Genomic DNA, 18,278 nt, shown 5'->3' on the forward strand with positions numbered 1-18,278 from the left:
GGACTGTGTCCTAATAACTCCCTGCTGGAGAAACTCCAGACTGCTAGATGTGACCAGTGAGTTCACTTGCTTTGCATTGTACAAAACACTGTTTACACTAAAAACGCGAGTGGCTCTGGAATTTAGCTTTAGGTGCCTGTGGGAAACTATGAAGTGTTATATTCTCACAATTCTACAACTCATCTGAACCATCAGGATACTTAACCTGAATGGAAACTGCTGAGAATTTTATGTTGTGTGTGGAAAACTGAGCAGATCAAGTGGAAAATATGGTCTACGGCAACCTAACAGCTTATTAATGCGCCATAATAATCCAATGTTTTGACTGTATAAGTAAACAAAACGTTCTATGAGCATATTTAATTTAATTCAGCAAGCTGTTTAAAATTAAATTAGTTCTGTCTAGATCTCTGTCAGACAACTTTATTGTAATCCAAAGGCATAAATTGAACAGTAAATTTAAATGTGTATATATACTCACCGGCCACTTTATTAGGTACAGTTGCTTGTTAACACAAATAGCTAATCAGCCAATCACACGGCCACAACTCAATTTAGGCATGTAGAGGTGGTCAAGACGACTTGCTGAAGTGCAGACCGAGCATCAGAACGGGGAAGAAAGGGGATTTAAGGGGCTTTGAACGTGGCGTGGTTGTTGGTGCCAGACGGGCTGGTCTGAGTATTTCAGAAACTGCTGATCTGCTGGGATTTTCACGCTCAACCATCTCTAGGGTTTACAGAGAACGGTCCGAAAAAGAGGAAATATCCAGTGAGCGGTCAGTTGTGTGGACGAAAATGCCTTGTTGATGTGAGAGGTCAGAGGAGAATGGGCAGACTGGTTCCAGATGATAGAAAGACAACAGGAACTCAAATAACCAACCAACATCTCTGAGGAACGTTTCCAACACCTTGTTGAAAGTCACGAAGAATTAAGACAGTTCTGAAGGCAAAAGGGGGTCCAGCCTTTTACTAGCAAGGTGTACCTAATAAAGTGTAAGTGTATATAGATCGATAGATAGATAGATAGATAGATAGATAGATAGATAGATAGATAGATAGATAGATAGATAGATAGATTTTTTTTCCCGGGTGTGTACAGAATTTCGGTGCATCGCTACATTTATTAGATAGGTGTATTACCTTTCTACAGGATCTCTGAGCATCACTATGAACTTAGCATCTGGCTGGACTGCATGGATAAAGTCCTGCACCAGACAAGGAGGCTCCATCCCTGTTCCGTTGTCATAGAAATAAACCCATGCGTTGTTGTCCCACATAGTGGACGCGCTGGCCTCCCCTGTCAATTAAACACAGTAATCAATATATGGACCCTCCCTTATTATCCATTAAAACATTCCTTTCAAGTGTCTTATCACTGGCATGAGTGTTTAATTTCACTTGATCTGAGTCAATGAAGATCGTGTGACATTAAAGATTTCAACAGATTATCTTTGAAAGAAGCCACTTGATGGATTTTGGTCGTTTTTCTTCATTACAAGCATAAAAAATCACTAATAGCATGTTAATGTCTCGGTAGCTAGCTAGCTAACTTTCCCGTTCCACCTTAAATAGTCCAGCAGTTCTGACGCCTGAAGCGCCAGAATGTAACTGATGCTCTATTTAAGGTGGAACGGGAAATTTCCCCTCCTCTGCTGTCTCTGCAGACGGGCAGGGTCGCCTACAGAGCAGCACTAATAGCTGTTAATGAAGTGATGCTCTTTTATTTTTAATTTGAGGGTTTGTCCCGTTTCAAAGGGAATAGATTTCAATCACTACCCCTTGTAACTCAGTTCCAAAGAGTTAGGGTGACACTCAAAAACAAGGGGTAGGGGTAAAAAGAAGAAACGGGACTGGGCCTTAATTTCCGTTGCTACATAGAGATGGACTGTACTGATATGACTCAAAGCAGGACTGAGAGTCTGCCAGAAGGGCAACGAAACTCCAAAGAGCCATACAGACTTTCCATTAGCAAGAACCTTCTTTGATTTCCCACCAAGCTATTAGGAGAAAAAAAACAACAAAGTCTAGAGAAACTGTCTCTGACAACAAGCTTTATTATGCTGGAAAAGATACTGACATTCCAAAGGACGCTATATTTCCACTCCATCAGGGCAACACCAAGCTGTAACTTTACCAATTATGATGTCTGTCTTGCTGTTTCTTCTAGAGGAACTGCCCAGCAGATCCTGAATCTGATAAGCTGCCTGATCAAACAGGTCCAGGTAGTCTTTCAGTGGATATGGGCTGTGGAAACCCTCGCTCAACCTGATAATACCTGAGAAGGAGAAAAGAATCTTCAAAGTAAGTCAAGTGGAAAAATGACAGCTGTTCCTTCTCTGCTGGATTGCATCATCTTAGGAAAGATGAAGGGATAAGCAATGACTTTCAGCACAGCTCTCCTGCAGTGGTGACTGGTTTTATTGCACCTCAACTACTAACACCTCAAGCAACAGACTTTAAGGCCTTATACTCACCAAACCTCTTCCTCGTCCACCAGTGTGGCTCCTTCATGGTGGTGAACTGGACCTGTGGGTGCAGCCGAAGCCGATCGTAGAGATCTGTGGTGCCACACTTGGGCTGCCCTATGATGTAGAAGTAGGGTAGGCAGCGGAGGCGGTAGAGTCTGCCTGCCTCATGGTGGAGATGCTCCTGAAAAGCACTGCGTAGGTGGTTGTATACAACCTGGAAGCGTTTGGAGTAAAGGGCATACAAGTTCTGCCCATATGGGTCTACTGTGCTGTTCCCGGTGTATTCCTCATACCAGCAGGGATTCTTGAGGTAGGGAAGGAATTTACGAGGGATTGCAGAGAAAATCTGTGAAAGAAGAAATACTTTTAGGCTTTAAACCGATGTCCAATACCATAACGAGCAACATATCATAATAATATCATAATGTACCTTAACAGTTAAATCATTCAAATCTAGCTGATTTTAAATGATTTTAAATGCATTAGCTACCTATGCTACATTAAATACCTTAGACTGGATAGCGTTGCAGCGGAAAAGAGTGGGGGTTTGTTTGAAGCCAGAAAAGCACTTCTGTATAGCTGTAAATAAAGTATGTTTCATAGTTTTGATCCCTGCTCAGTAGATTAGCAACAGCTGGAATCACAAAGTGTTCACTTCTGGACTTGAATCTTCTGAATCTTGTAGTCTTTGGATTGACTAACTGAGCTGTAGTTGAATGTCCTCTAAAGAAAGGCACACCGTTTCTTGGTGACTCAGATTGTATGTTTGAATAGGCCGTCATGCACATTTATACACCGATCAGGCATAGCATCATGACCACCTCATCACTGTCCATCTTATCAGCTCCACTTACTGTATAGCTGCACTCTGTAGTTCTACAGTTACAGACTGTAGTCCATCTGTTTCTCTGATACTCTGTTACCCTGTTCTTCAGTGGCCAGGACCCCCATGGACCCTCACAGAGCAGGTACTATTTGGGTGGTGGATCATTCTCAGCACTGCAGTAACACTGACATGGTGATGCAGTGTTAGTGTGTGTTGTGCTGGTCTGAGTGGATCAGACACAGCAGTGCTGCTGGAGTTTTTAAACACTGTGTCCACTCACTGTCCACTCTATTAGACACTCCTAACTTGTCAGTCCACCTTATAGATGTAAAGTCAGAGACAACAGCTCATTTCTTTTAATTACTAATTTCTCTCTCAATTTCTGAGAAAGCCAGTTTTCCTCTGGCGTCCTTCCCGCCCGACAGAAATGGGTGGGTTTATAATTCAAATTGCTTTTCCCACTTTCAGGCATTTCCATGTAAGGGCGCTCCTTACGGCTTCAGTGGTGAAGTGATAAAGCACTCCAGTATCAATAGGGCCTGGGTTTTATCCCTGGGCTCGTCATGTGTTTAAGTTCTTGAGTTCAGCTCATCCTTCTGCTGTACATCAGCTTGGCACTTGGGTCCTCTCTATCTAAAACCTGTGGTGGTTCACCTTTTAGGCCATGGGATGTAACTAAGACGACCTGGGTTCACATCCTCTGTCTGGTCAGCCATCCACTGTTACAGAAGGTGTGCCAGTCCAAGAGCTTCCATAAAATTTCCAACTGCACATCATTGAACTAGTTGTACGGCAAGGAATGATTAGGGCTGTACTTGGGTTAATAATGTGGTCCTTAAAAACTTCAGGATGCTTCCTCACCTTCAACAAGACTGCCAGTCATAGCATAATATAATCTCATCCAATGGCAATTTCTTTTATAATAAAATTTAAATGAGAATATACAGTACTGTGCGAAAGGAAAGTCTGAGGCACCCAAGACTCATTTTCAAAATCTATTTATTTATGTAGTTTGTGTTTATCTGCTGAGAAAAGTGTTAATAGTTGAATAAACAAAATGTATAAAATATTAATTAATAATTATATATATATAATAAACAGTGATGTTCTGGATGTTGGTGTGTGTGTTTACCATCTCCAAGCCTCTCCTCCTCGAGGAAGTCCAGTATTATATGTAGTTAAAAAGCAGCTCCTGGTTTGACCAATCAGAGCTCAGTAAATTGAGCTCATGATGTCATTGATGATATTAACGAGTCTCTGTGGCGGCTGTGAAGGTGTCCAGGAAAAATATGGACCCAAGAAACTCTTGTTCCTTTTTATTGTTTTTCTGTTTATTTGAATTATGAATACGACTTTATTCTAATGTATATTGTGATGAACTCACTGCTGAGGGAAACTGGTTAAACATTTTCTTAGACGCCTAAAACTTTCACGCATATCTCTGCATATTTTTTTATGTAGAACCTGATTAATTTTTATTTAAAACTTGTACGTACGTGTTTTGAACACGTTACCTATCAGTTACTTTGTTTAGATTTATGAACGCGTTCTTATTTATTTATTTACTTATTTTTGTGCGGATTTTTCACTAAGCCAAAACACATTGTGTAAATGTGAAGTGGATGTATGCACAATGTATACACTTGATGTATATTAACTGAGCTGTATAGACTCACGTGAGCTTCTCTCTCCCTCAGCTCCATTAACTCCGGCACTTTTCTTTGATGGAACTCCACTTTGGCCACGATGTTCCTCACCACTTCCTTCACGCCAGCATAATCCCTCCCTGAGGACAGGTTTGAGGACTGGGACATCACCCTGAAGTGATATGGCGAAGGTGTAAGTTGCAGTCCTTTCTGGCCTCGCGTCAGGACATAGGAAGCCATGATGAAGAATGTGGCTACAAGACAGAACAGGAAGCTTAAGACCTTGGCCTTGCGTAAGAACCCGAGGTTCTGGGGTCCCCATGGCTGGCACAGACCCTTGCTGTCTTCCACTGTGGTCAGCAGGCTCAACCATCCGTCTCCGAGGACGGATTTTCTTTTGTAGTTCTCTACCTCATCCACAGCACCGGTAAGAAGGCCATATTTGTAGTCCATTGTGGTCTCTCCTGATGCCTACCATAAGCTTTCTGGTCGCCAAGAAGCTTCCATTGAGCTTTAAATTGTGGAAAACAGGACTAATCCAATCCAGGGCACTCCTGGAAAAAGTACCAGAAAAATACACTCCCACTGATATTAGCTCATCGCTCTTTCAGCAGGGGTCGTCCCTGCGGCCTTTAAGCCATTGTTTGTGGGATGTCTGTGGGTAGTGGAGAGGCTTTATGGAATGAGTGGGCAGGTTGGTGACGGCGAATTCTCCTCAGAACTCAGACGAATCCCACTTTGTGTGGCACGTCTCCGCACACACTCGCCAGATGTTGTTGGTTGAGGTCACGCTCACGGCAGCTATGATGACAGCGCAGCGTGTTCCTGTAATAAAGAGAGAGGGCATTACTGTAAACCAAGCTATAAATACATCACATAGGCTTTTAATACGTGATTATTGATCTGACCAACGTCTCGTCTGGGTTTCTCAGTCAGTGGAGCATCGCTGCTGCTCAGATTCCTGAATATGTCTCACTTGCAGACGTTGGTTTGATGGTTATTTAAATAGTAGATATTACCACTACAGTAATACTGCAGAATGCAACAAAAACAGTAAGAAAAAAAAACCTCCACCAGTGCACGGACACCATCTATTTGGGTGGTGGATCATTCTCAGCACTGCAGTAACACTGATGTTGTGCTGGGGCAAGTGGATCAGACACAGATCACTCACTGTCCACTCTATTAGACACTCCTACCTCGTCGGTCCACCTTGTAGATGTAAAGTCAGAGACGACAGCTCATCTGCTGCTGCACAGTTTGTGTTGGTCGTCCTCTAGTCCTTCATCAGTGGTCACAGCACGCCGCCTACAAGACGCTGCCCGCTGGATATTTTTGGTTCTCAGTCCAGCAGCCCTGCTGTGTCTGATCCACTCAGACCAGCGCAACACACACTAACACACTACCACCACGTCAGTGTTACTGCAGTGCTGAGAATGACCCACCACCCAAGTAGTGCCTGCTCTGTGAGGGTCCATGGGGGTCCTGACCACTGAAGAACAGGGTAACAGAGTATCAGAGAAACAGATGGACTACAGTCTGTAACTGTAGAACTACAGAGACCAGCTATACAGTAAGTGGAGCTGATAAAGTGGACAGTGAGCGCAGAAACAAGTGTTATAAGACTTTATAAGAAGCCAATGAGCAGCAAACTACAAGGTACGGCAAAATCACCCGTATTAAATGAACTCCAGGCCTAAAGGGTTTAGTCGGCCTCCAGCACGTGTTGTTAGCATGCATTCATTAAAGTAAGGACTTTGAAAATGATTATGCATTAAAAGCTTTCACAGACTGAGAAGGACAGACTACAACAAGACAGGGAGTGAAGTCAAATAATAATAATATGGCTCAACTGTGTATGACCTTGTTATTATTTATAACAGCTTGAGAAATGTGGCAATCACATCACTCCTGGAGTCCTGACTATAAAATGATATGATGATATAATGGATTATCAGAGCTTTTAGCAGACTTCTAACTGCTGGCTAGAAAAGTTTCCTATCAGTGAGGCCAGAGTTGTGAGCAAGTGGTGTGTGTGTGTGTGTGTGTGTGTGTGTGTGTGTGTGTGTGTGTGTGTGTGTGTGTGTGTGTGTGTGTGTGTGTGGGTGTGTTTTGAGAGCTGTTAACAATGAGTTATCCATTATGATATGACAGTCTCAGGATATGCCTAATTAAGAAAACAGGACAGCAGCTGTTAGCTACCAGATGCTGTCTATCACCCTGATTCTCTCTCTCTCTCTCTCTCTCTCTCACTCACTCACTCACTCACTCACTCATTCTTTCAATGGTAGTCATCCACACACTCAGACAACATAAAAACACACCATCGTGTTACTAAGGCTGGGCAATATGATGACCTTTTATCATAATCACAATAAATGAAGTCACAATCTGCATTTCTGAGTATGTCAAGGGTATCATCAGTATTGCCAGACCACTGGACAACTTCACAAAGAAGCTCGAACGGTTCAGACTCGTTTAGGTCAGTGACTCAAATCTGTCATTAATGTGATGAACCGGCCTGAAATGACCCTCATGAGCTCCTCCTACTCAGTGACGTCACGTGACTGAATCACTGCATCATCAGCACAAACTAACGAGCAGAACGAGCTTCGCTGAGAAGATCATTAACTCTGATCAGCTCTCAGCTTCGTTATTAGAGCCAGACGGAGGAGAAAAAGGTAAGATGAGCTGCTTTTCCACCGTTTACGGGCTTTAACGTCTGTTCGGCGCTGTTGCCATGGTAACGCTGAATGTTGACGCGCAGTGGGAAAAAAAGCACCTTATTTAAAAAAGTTCTATATGGAACCATCTACAGCACATTCTGACAAATGCTACATAAATGCTGCCTCAGTCAAATACTACCTAAAGGCCTAATACTAGCCTGATTTAGTTAAGCCATTAGTTAAAAAAGACCTTTTAAAAAATGGAAAATTTATGTACATTTATGACGGACACTCCCAGGGAATATGCACTGCTGGAGAAGTGGCTTGACCAACTGGTGATATGTAGCTCCTAATAAAATATGTTTGTGTGTGTATATATATATATATATATATATACATATGTGTGTGTGTGTGTGTGTGTGTGTGTGTGTGTGTGTGTGTGTGTATGAGAGAGAGACTGAGAGATTTTAAACATATCAAAAATATCCAGCCAGCAGCGTCTTGTGACCACTGATGAAGGACTAAAAACTCCAGCAGCACTGCTGTGTCTGATCCACTCATACCTGCACAACACCCACTAACACTCAAATGTATTTGAAGTTCCTCAGCATGTTGAGATGGACTCTTCATTCAAATATTTCACATAAAACATCAGTGTTACTGCAGTGCTGCGAATGATCCACCACCCAAATAGTACCTGCTCTCTGAGGGTCCATGGGCGTCCTGACCACTGAAGAACATTATTATGACCGCCAGCTAATATCCAGAGCAACCGCCGTGTGCAAGACGGACAGCAGCCAGACGGGCTGGGAGCGACTCGGTAAGGTCCTGGTTATTAGTCCCAGATATCTGGAGCCATGCTGACGACAGTGCATCCCATAGCTGCTGGAGGGGGTCTGGGGGAGGATCCATAGAGTGAACACGGTGATCCAGGTGGTCCCACAGATGCTCAGTTGGGTTCAAGTCTGGTGGGATTAGGGGGCCAGGCTAGTACTTGCAAGTCTTGGTCATGCAACGTTTCTATGTCGTGTGACGTGTCGCAGTGTCTTGCTGGAAGATCTGATCCGCACCGGGGAAGACAGTCAGCATGTACTGGTGTACGTGACCTGCAAGGATGGATTCATGCCCAAATTGGTTGAGAGCACCTTCCACACCTTATATACCCACCAAGCCAGCTCACAGCAGGTGACTTCCTTCATGAGATACGAGTTGCCGTGGTCTCCTTTGCTCTCCTGGACAAAGATGGTCTTTGAGAATTTAGTTGAGGCCTGTAATTCAGGATACAAGATACAGGACTCTGTAAGAAGCCAATGAGCAGCGCACCAGTGCACAAGTCCGGGGCTATAGGGTGTAGTCGGCCTCCAGCATGTGCTGTTACCATGCATTCCTTTGTGATGATTGTAGTGGACACATGTGGTGCTAATGCATTATGGATATCCAATACTGCATTCATTCATTAAAGGGCTTGGGAAATGATTATGCATTAAAAGCTTTCACAGACTGAGAAGGAGAGAATGCAACAAGACAGGGAGTGAAGTCAAAAGAGGACATCTCTGTTCCCATGGAGATGAAGGCAGGTAAGTCGATCTGTGATGCAGGTCAGGACGTTGCCAAGGGAAATAGAGTTGAGCTATTGTTGTGCTGGCCACAAATGACTGATACTGATTTCAGAAGCACTGCATGTGTCTGAAAAAGCTCACAAATCTGCTCAGTTTGTGCATCCTGCCCTGTAGTGACCTGCCCTGTTTTGTAATTGACCGATCCAAGCTCCACCCACCACTGCGTCCTTATGTAGTTCTTTTGCAACAGTTGCCAAGCTGAGTGTTTTACAGAACATTGGCAAAAAATTCATAAGAAACTCTGATTTTGTCAAGCTACTTAAATTTATACTGTGTAATACATTTTCAGTACTTATTTTTCAGTGTGTAATTTATATATTTTTAATTAAATATATATTCATATTTTTTATTTATATAGCATTTGTCATGCCGGTGGCAGCTCAAAGTGCTTTACAGGTGATAAAACATAGTTATACAAGAAATGATTAGTATTTATTCAGAATCAGAAGAAAGTGAAACGGATCAAATGAGAAGATAAAAACCACGAGACGTAGTGTTTTAGTTAAATGCCGAGTTAAAGAGAGACGCTTTTAGATGCTTCTTAAAAGTGAGCACTGAGCTTGACTGTCTAATAAAAGCCGAACTGAGCTCCACAGTTTAGAAGCAGAACAACTGGACGAGTCTCTCCACGTTTTCTGTGTTTTACAGAAGGTGCTTGTAGAAGGTCAGGATCTCCAGATCTTAGACTACATGCTGGAACATAAACAGACAGACACTCTGTGATGTAACCAGTACTTTAAGGTCATTTAGAGCCTTAAAATCTCTTTTAAAGCCGGACTGATCTGATCTCTGTGCTGTTTTTGTTAGGATGTTAGGAGTTGTATAGGATGTACTGTTTTCTTAGGAAGTCCAGTAAGAAGACCATTACAGTGATCAACTCTGCTGTAAAAAATGCATGAACAAGTTTCTCTGCGTCGCTCTGAGAGAGAAAAGGCCAATTAGTGATATTTCTCATTTAAAAACTACTTTAGTGACTGTTTACATTCACATAAAACAGAGCTCAGAGTTTAAGATCCCACCCAGGTCTCATACTACAGGTTTGGTCTATGAAGCTAAAGAGCCAAGTTTCTTATAAAGCAGCTTTCTCTGAATTTCTGTACCATCAGTATTTCAGGTTTTTCATGATTTAATTGTAGAAAATTGCATTGTTTGGAATCAAGACTTAATCAGACTTAATTAAGACTTGTTGCTCTAATTGACCTAATCTTGGTTAAAAACAATATAGTTCAATATTATATGCTCTTAAAAATTAAGGTGCCAAAATGTCATTATTATTAAAACATTTATTAAAGTTAAATATGTGCCAAACAATCACAATTCACAGCTATTCTGCACCGACTATCCTGTTATCTGTCGAGAAAGTCAGCAAAATGGACAAATTTCTGGTAAGACAAAGTCCTAGGGTGTGGACAGTGGCACTTAATGTCCACAAAGGGGGCAACATCATATATAAAATCTCAGATGACACAATTAGGTTCACAGGTTTTTTGCATATTGAATACAATGGCTATACTTGCGTGTTGCAGACATTGCAACCCCTGGTCTCCCAAAGCTAGACGTGACCCTAGTTAAGAGACAGCCATGAGAAAATTTGGGGGTAAAAGTGTGTAGAGCAAAGACTCATTAGGGTGGAGACAAACGATGTGAAATATCTAAACCAGTGGGTCCCAACCTGGTCCTTGAGTGGTCCTCATTTTTGCTTCAACATTGCATGCAACACATTGGGATGACGGAAAAAGGTGTACCATTTGGGGCGGCCTGGGAAGCAGGTGGTCTTATCCATACCCAACAAAGGCCAAGCAAAGGCAGTCAGCTGCCTAGGACCCCATGGAAATAAAATGAGTAAATGAGTATTTTAGTTGAAGTTAAATGTCCTGTTCCTAAATATACATGTAGGTGTTTGTCGTCTTGGCAGATTTTTCTCCAGTTATATTAATACAGCCCCACCACCGGTCATAGTTATATGGTGTGTGTACATGATGTTAGCGTTACTGTTAGTATAGACAGATTCCTTCATTCATTCCTTCATTCATTCATTCATTCATCATCATTAACCCTTTAGTCCAGATAGGGTCGCGGTAGCAGTTGGTAGAGCAGAGAATCCCCGAAAACGGTGTCCCCCGCAACCTCCTCCAGCTCATTCCGCTCCCTGGCCAACTTGGACACATAATCCCTCTAGCAGGTCCTAGGACCACCCTGGGGTCTCATCCCAGTAGGATGTGCCTGGTACATCCCCACGGGGAGGGGGCTCAGCTCCCTCTTCACCACTAAACTCCGGTACAGTGACTCCCGCCTGTCCCTGCCTGCCGCCGATCTCACCATCCCTCTTCCCATCACTCGTCAACAAGACCCTGAGATAGTTAAACTCCTCCACCTGGGGCAAGTCCTTTCCCCTTACCTGGAGCGGGCATGCCTTCCAACACTGATTCAGTGCAATCCATTACTAAAGTTATTAATTACATTTCTCAAAATGTAACAAGATTACGTTACTTACTGCTTGCTGAAAAAAAATTAACGTCACTCAAACTTTATTACTAAGTTCCTCTGTATTATATTATCTCCCTATATCGGCAGACAGTTTTGCCGGTTTCAAGCAGTATTTCTCATGGGTCCCATATTCCACATTTTTCTTGAACTGTACCTTTTCTCCATGAGGTCCACTTATAACATCTGAGTGGTTTTATGTAACGAAAACAGTCAGGACAGCACTTCATTACCAAGCTTACAAAGCTTGGTTATTGATTGTACTCTGTACTTTAAAAGAACACAGAATAGAGGACTTTGTGGGCAGGTTTTAGAGAGGTGTACCATTGTTTCAGAAGATTGTGCCTTGATCCACCACCAAAAGGTTAAGGTGTCCCCAGACGAGTATCCTCATTTAGATCACATCTGACCTTGCAAGGCTACATTACCCCTGGTCCCTATCACTGCCACTGTGAAAGGAACCAAATTCAGCAGGTTTCTCTGTAATGTGTCATTTCACATCAAACCACTCCGAATAACATCTTTCGACTACCGCTGTAAAAACCTGAGACAATGATTCAAACAGCAAAGGCAACCTAAATGCACTTTCAAACGAGTAAACTTTAGTCCACAGACTCTTACAGGGCAGAAGAGCTTCTTCATTAGCAGCTGATGCTGTAGATGAGACAGTGTGCAGACACTCCAGCTGAGAGCGTTATCGCAGCATGAGGCCCAAAATCAAGCCAAACGGAAACTGTGGAGATAAAACAAAACAGCCACTTACATGATTGAGTGCCTTTCTGGGTCAGAAACACATATACACTGCGCGCCAAAAGTTTGGGGACACATATACACTGCGCGCCAAAAGTTTGGGGACACATATACACTGCCCACTAAAAGTTTGGGGGTGCTTAGCTTTTCAAAATTATTTAAAATAAGTTGTCGGTTTGAAATACATTAAAAAATTGAAGATTAAGCAGGTTTAGGAAAACAATGTGCCGTGGAAATATTTATGACAATATTTGTGACCGTGCTATTTAGCTAATAAAGCCAAACCCCACACAGATTACCCCCTAACTGTGATATCGGCACTCATCATACTTGAACCTTTCAACTACATTTGGTCCAAAATAGTTTCTACACTTGATAAAATTACATTTTCATTTTTTTCAAAAGAAGGCAAAGGTGTCCCAAACCTTCTCTTTTAACCATGTTCTGTCATGCATACATTTTCCACCCAGAAAGTCACAGCATGCTCTAGTTTATGAGATTATATGCTGATTTATGAATATTTAAAGGTGCACACTGAAATGACATGGCCTAAAAGTAAGCCCACTCCCTCAGCACTATTATACAGGGAGATTCGCTCGAAAGAGGCCCCAGATATTCTGTAAAAACTCTTTCTAGGATGAAGCCATCTGAACCAAACAATGCACAATGTGCTCTTCAGTATATGGAGCTTCGAACAAGCCAGGATGCCCCTGCGTCGGAGAGAGGAGGTAGGAGCAGTTGTTCAGGCAAGGAACGTTCAGGAACATGGAGCGTTGTGTGAAAATGTGTCTGGCAGTAAACAGAGATCACATGTAATAAAATCGATTACACACACGTCAAGATATGTAGCGCATTTTTTCTGTTTAGGTTGCCAGTCTTATGATGCAAGCAGTAATATGCATATTTCAGCTCTTTAATATCCTCGTAACTGAAAGAGAAACTGTACTAATCAAATCTGAAACTTTTTTTTTTTCGAAAAGCTGAACTTTTTAGAGGCATAATTTGCAGTCAAAAGTAATTTGGGACACCTCAAGTGTCCTCTGCATGTCTGTGTCACTGCCAGATATCACTCTTGGAAGGGGGACTCTACTACTCTTGAATGCTAAGCTATCCAGAGGGTGGTCCAAACAGCCCAGCACATCACTAGGATTCAGCTTCTATCCTTCCTGGGGTTGTACACCAGTTGCCGTCTAAAGAAGACCAGAAGGATCGTAAAGGGCTCTACCCACACAAGCATCTGTTCTCACTGCCGAGTGGCAGGCCCCAGTTAAGTCAAGTGGTCTTTATTTTTATTCTCCAGCATAGCTTCTGTACATCGGAACAAAATGTTGCTCCCCGTGATGCAACACACAGCAGCAACACTTACACAGGACTATGTAAAGTGTAGATACACCACAGTGCGAAAATACACAAAAAACACACCAGACGATAAACACAGAGAACAATAAACACAAGAGACCATGATTTTAAAAGAGCAGTAAGAATATATGACAAATCCATGTGGTAACTAGAAAGAACAGCAAAACAGTACACATGAAGTAGGATAAATAAAAATGAAGATTTAAAGAATTTATAGTGATGGTTAAGGGCCGTGCGATCAGCCCAGCCAGCATCAGTGCGCTCAGTTGTCTGACCATCTCAGGGAAAAAGTTGTTGTGGAGCCTGGTGGTGATGAAACGGATGCTTCTATACCTTCTGCCAGATGGCAGGAGGGTGAAGAGTCCATGGTGTGGGGAAAAGGGTTGGCGCAGAGACAGCTGGTCAGGATGCTCTATTTCCCCCTGTAGAAAGTAAGGAGGGGGAGGAGGAGGGGGTTGCTGTCTTCAGGAAGGTGAAGTAAAATCACTGCTAGGCTTTCTTGGCTAGGCAGGTAGTGCTGAGGGTCCAAATAAGGTTGTTAATGATGTGCACACCAAGGAATCTGGAGCTTTTGACTCTTTGAACCCTAGATATGCAGTGGAGAGTGACCACTACGGTTATTCCTAAAGTCTACAATCATCTCTTTCATCTTACCAATATTAAGAGAGAAGATTGTTGTCTCTGGCTCAGTCTTCAAGCTGCTCCACCTCTTCCCTGTGTGCTGACTCGTCATTGTCGCTGATGAGACCCACCACTGTACTATCATCAGCAAACACGAGCTATACTTTGCAGCACAGTCATGAGTCAGCAGTGTGAATAGCAGGGGACAGAGGACATAGCCCTGGGGAACACCAGTGTTGAGTGTGGTGGTGCTGGAAGTGGTGTAATCAATCCTGAAAGAAGTCTCCTAGTCAGAAGTCTAGGATCCAGCTGGAGAGCAAGCTGACCTTTCCAATAATTTGTTGTGGTATGACTGTGTTGAATGCAGAAATGGATATAATATGATAACATGATTATACTTTGTGATAAGAATAGTACATATAATGTGTATGATAAGGTCTATAATTTGTGTCTTTTGTGTAATTTGAGGGTGCGGTCATGGGCTGGAGGTTAGGGAATCAGCCATGCGAACAGAAGATCGCCAGTTCAATCCCCTGAGCCGACAATAGGTGACTGGATAGGGCTGCCGACTGCTCCGGGCAAGTGTGCTCACTGCCCGCTAGTGTGTGTGTGTGTTCACTAGTGTGTGTTGTGGTGTTTACTGCATGGATGGGTTAGATTGCGGAGGTGAAATTTCCCTGTTGTGGGACTCACTTAATATTTAGGACCAACCCCATTTCTTATTTTTACCACTACCCCTTGTTTTCGAGTGTAACTGAGTTACATGGGGCAGTGGTTGAAATCTTCCCCCTATGAAATGGAACGACCCTTCAAGAACCAGATGCGACTTTTACATAAACAGACAAGACAGGGTTTTCCAAAATTTGCTGTTGGCAGTTGTAGTGAATTCACTTGTGTGTCACATGACAGGGCAGGTTAATCATATTTAAAATCGCCTGGAAAAATAATCAGGATGTGTTTTCCTGCTTTGTCTCCAGACTAGAGCAATAATGATATATGACACTGGCATTTGCCTTTTATCTGAAGGAGACTGAAAAGCATCGGCGCTCGTGATTCATTCACAACTTCAGTTTTACGCATCAATCAATCAAACGAGCCATTTCATCACTTCATTAACGGCTACTAGCGCCGCTCTGTAGGCGACCCTGCCCGTCTGCAGTGACAGCAGAAGAGGGGAAAGTTCAGCTCCTCACTGCTGGGCTTTAGTTACATTTAGGGATCATACGCTTTCAAAGAGGGGGGCAGTTATTTAATATCATCACCAAGAATTCTTCAGTGATATGAAGCTGAACTTAGCTTTCTAATCACCAGCTTCATGATTGAATTTTCCCGTTCCACCTTAAATGGTGCAGCAACCTCAGGTACCAGAACAGAACTGCTGCACCAACAACAATCGGGACAACCCTACCCCTCCATCTCAACAACAATCAGGACAACCCTACCCCTCCATCTCAACAACAATCGGGACAACCGTACTCCTCCACCTCAACAACAATCGGGACAACCCTACCCCTCCATCTCAACAACAATCAGGACAACCCTACCCCTCCATCTCAACAACAATCAGGACAACCCTACCCCTCCATCTCAACAACAATCGGGACAACCGTACTCCTCCACCTCAACAACAATCGGGACAACCCTACCCCTCCATCTCAACAACAATCGGGACAACCCTACCCCTCCACCTCAACAACAATCGGGACAACCGTACCCCTCCACCTCAACAACAATCGGGACAACCCTACCCCTCCACCTCAACAACAATCAGGACAACCCTACCCCTCCACCTCAACAACAATCAGGACAACCCTACCCCTAGACATGAAACGGAGGGGTAGGGCTAAGTGTTAGGGACAAGGGATGAAATGGGATTGGGCCTTAATGATTCCCACCCCTAAAACATGAGAATCATAATCAATTATCAGAAGCCATTGATTATCTTTGGGTTCAACCGCATTTCATTATTAAACCCGGTGAAGTCCCACCCCTGCATACAATACGCCATGCAGTGCAGTGAATAAGTGCCAATATACATTCACTCACTACACTGCCACTGTTTTCACACTGCGTCCCGTCTAAAGATGGGGTCAGGCAGCTGGCTCCCTGCCCTGCACTTGGCTCGTGCCCATGGCTGCACACAGAGACTGATGTGTCTGAGGCAGGCCGTGCCATGAGCAGAGGATCAGAGGCTGGAGGAATGAGGAAGGCTGGAGGGGAATGCCAACGATCCGGAGCACGGGTCACAACTAACACCGGAGCAGCCCAGACAAACCACACACTCCATAGGGACTTTATAAATAGACTGAGCTGGGCAAATATCTCGTGTGTGTGTGTAAGAAGGAGAAAGTGTTATATTGTGTACGTACTCTAGGAAAAGTGTATGAAAAGTGTGTGTTACCATATTTGGCAATTAAGACATACAGAACATAATTAAGACATACAGAACTGTGGAAAAGTCAGAGACCACCTTTCACTCAAGTACACAGGAAAATACACCAATCAGGCATAAGATTATGACCACTCACTGTCCATCTTATCAGCTCCACTTACTGTATAGCTGCACTCTGTAGTTCTACAGTTACAGACTGTAGTCCATCTGTTTCTCTGATACTCTGCTACCCTGTTCTTCAGTGGTCAGGACCCCCATGGACCCTCACAGAGCAGGTCATTCTCAGCACTGCAGTAACACTGCCACGGTGGTGGTATGTTAGTGTGTGTTGCACTGGCGCGAGTGGATCAGACTCAGCAGTGCTGAATAACTGAAACAATTGAAGCTTGAATAATGGAAACTAATTGAAATAATTAACAATACATTTCTATCTTTACTTAATTCAATGGTGACAACCAATTCTTAAAAAGTCTATTGTCAAGCCCTGACACAAACATTACACTGGACACACTCGGCCAGGCCACCAGAAACACCAGAAACCAGAAACAATTGTCCCAATTAGCTTTTTGTAAGTGTTTATCTCTGCAGGCCCAACTGGAATGTGCTGTGTGGAAATACTGACCACAGGCCAGAATGTCCCAACCAGAGCCAGCTCAGAGCATGGTTAATAATAAATATTGACATAATGCCAGAGTATGTATCAGCATGCTGGTTGTTTTGGAGGTAAAGTAAAGCCTCTGGAACCCTTTCAGGATCTAAGCATGCCTTTTGAAAATGTTACAACACTCTTAAAGGAGCACTGAGCACTCCTACGCCCTGAAAAATGCACTAAAATGAAGAAATGACTTTAGTTTACCACCACTTGACATCTTAAGACATGTTTTTTTATTATCTGATTTGTATTCTAGCATGTTGCTCAGTGGTTGCTATGGTATCCCACGTGGTTGCAAGGTGGTTTCTGTGCAACATGGTTAATAGGGTGCTGCTAATAGACTTGTGTCAACATGACAAAAGTGGAATGCACAAACTTTTGCATCCCAATCATTCCTAAAAGATATCGTCATTTAAACATGATCGTAGGAAAAGCATACGCCAAATCAAGAAGCTGTATATACGCCTGCCATTCCTGATCAAACCAGACATTCTGGAGTTGGAATAGTGTTGATATCTCGAAACCTGGAGGATGAGTTAGTGAACAGAAATCTGGCAGAAGAATGAAGAAGGACAAGAATGTTTCTGGACACTGATACAGGCAGTGTTTGTTACTGTGTTTTAAAACAAATATGCAGCACTGTGTGAAAGTTTTAGGCATCTAAGTTAATGTTTAAACAGTCGACCTCAGCAGGGAGTTTATCACAATATACATTAGAATAAAGTCGTATTCATAATTCAAATAAACAGAAAAACAATAAACAGTAACAAGAATTTCTCGGGTCCATATTTTTCC

General features: G+C 43.0%; 1 protein-coding gene across 4 annotated transcripts in view; it reads right to left on the reverse strand.

Annotated features, from left to right (window-relative positions):
• Positions 1-18,278, reverse strand: part of chst15 (carbohydrate (N-acetylgalactosamine 4-sulfate 6-O) sulfotransferase 15) — a 48,115-nt gene that overhangs the window by 12,135 nt on the left and 17,702 nt on the right. For 3 of the 4 annotated variants that reach the window (XR_001856679.2, XR_001856678.2, XM_017684765.2), the window contains exons 2-5: positions 4,971-5,765; positions 2,475-2,814; positions 2,135-2,275; positions 1,141-1,297 (exon numbers count right to left, since the gene is read on the reverse strand). Coding sequence is in view for 1 of the 4 variants with exons in the window: in XM_017684765.2 (XP_017540254.1) it covers positions 1,141-1,297; positions 2,135-2,275; positions 2,475-2,814; positions 4,971-5,393 (1,061 nt within the window). In the remaining 3 variants the exon portion in view is untranslated. Of the gene's footprint in view, positions 1-1,140; positions 1,298-2,134; positions 2,276-2,474; positions 2,815-4,970; positions 5,766-12,330; positions 12,443-18,278 lie in introns of all 4 variants that reach the window. The other variant, XR_001856680.2, reaches the window with a different exon arrangement.

The sequence above is a fragment of the Pygocentrus nattereri genome, chromosome 10 (genome assembly GCF_015220715.1).
Source record: "Pygocentrus nattereri isolate fPygNat1 chromosome 10, fPygNat1.pri, whole genome shotgun sequence".
Taxonomy (NCBI): Eukaryota; Metazoa; Chordata; class Actinopteri; order Characiformes; family Serrasalmidae; genus Pygocentrus; species Pygocentrus nattereri.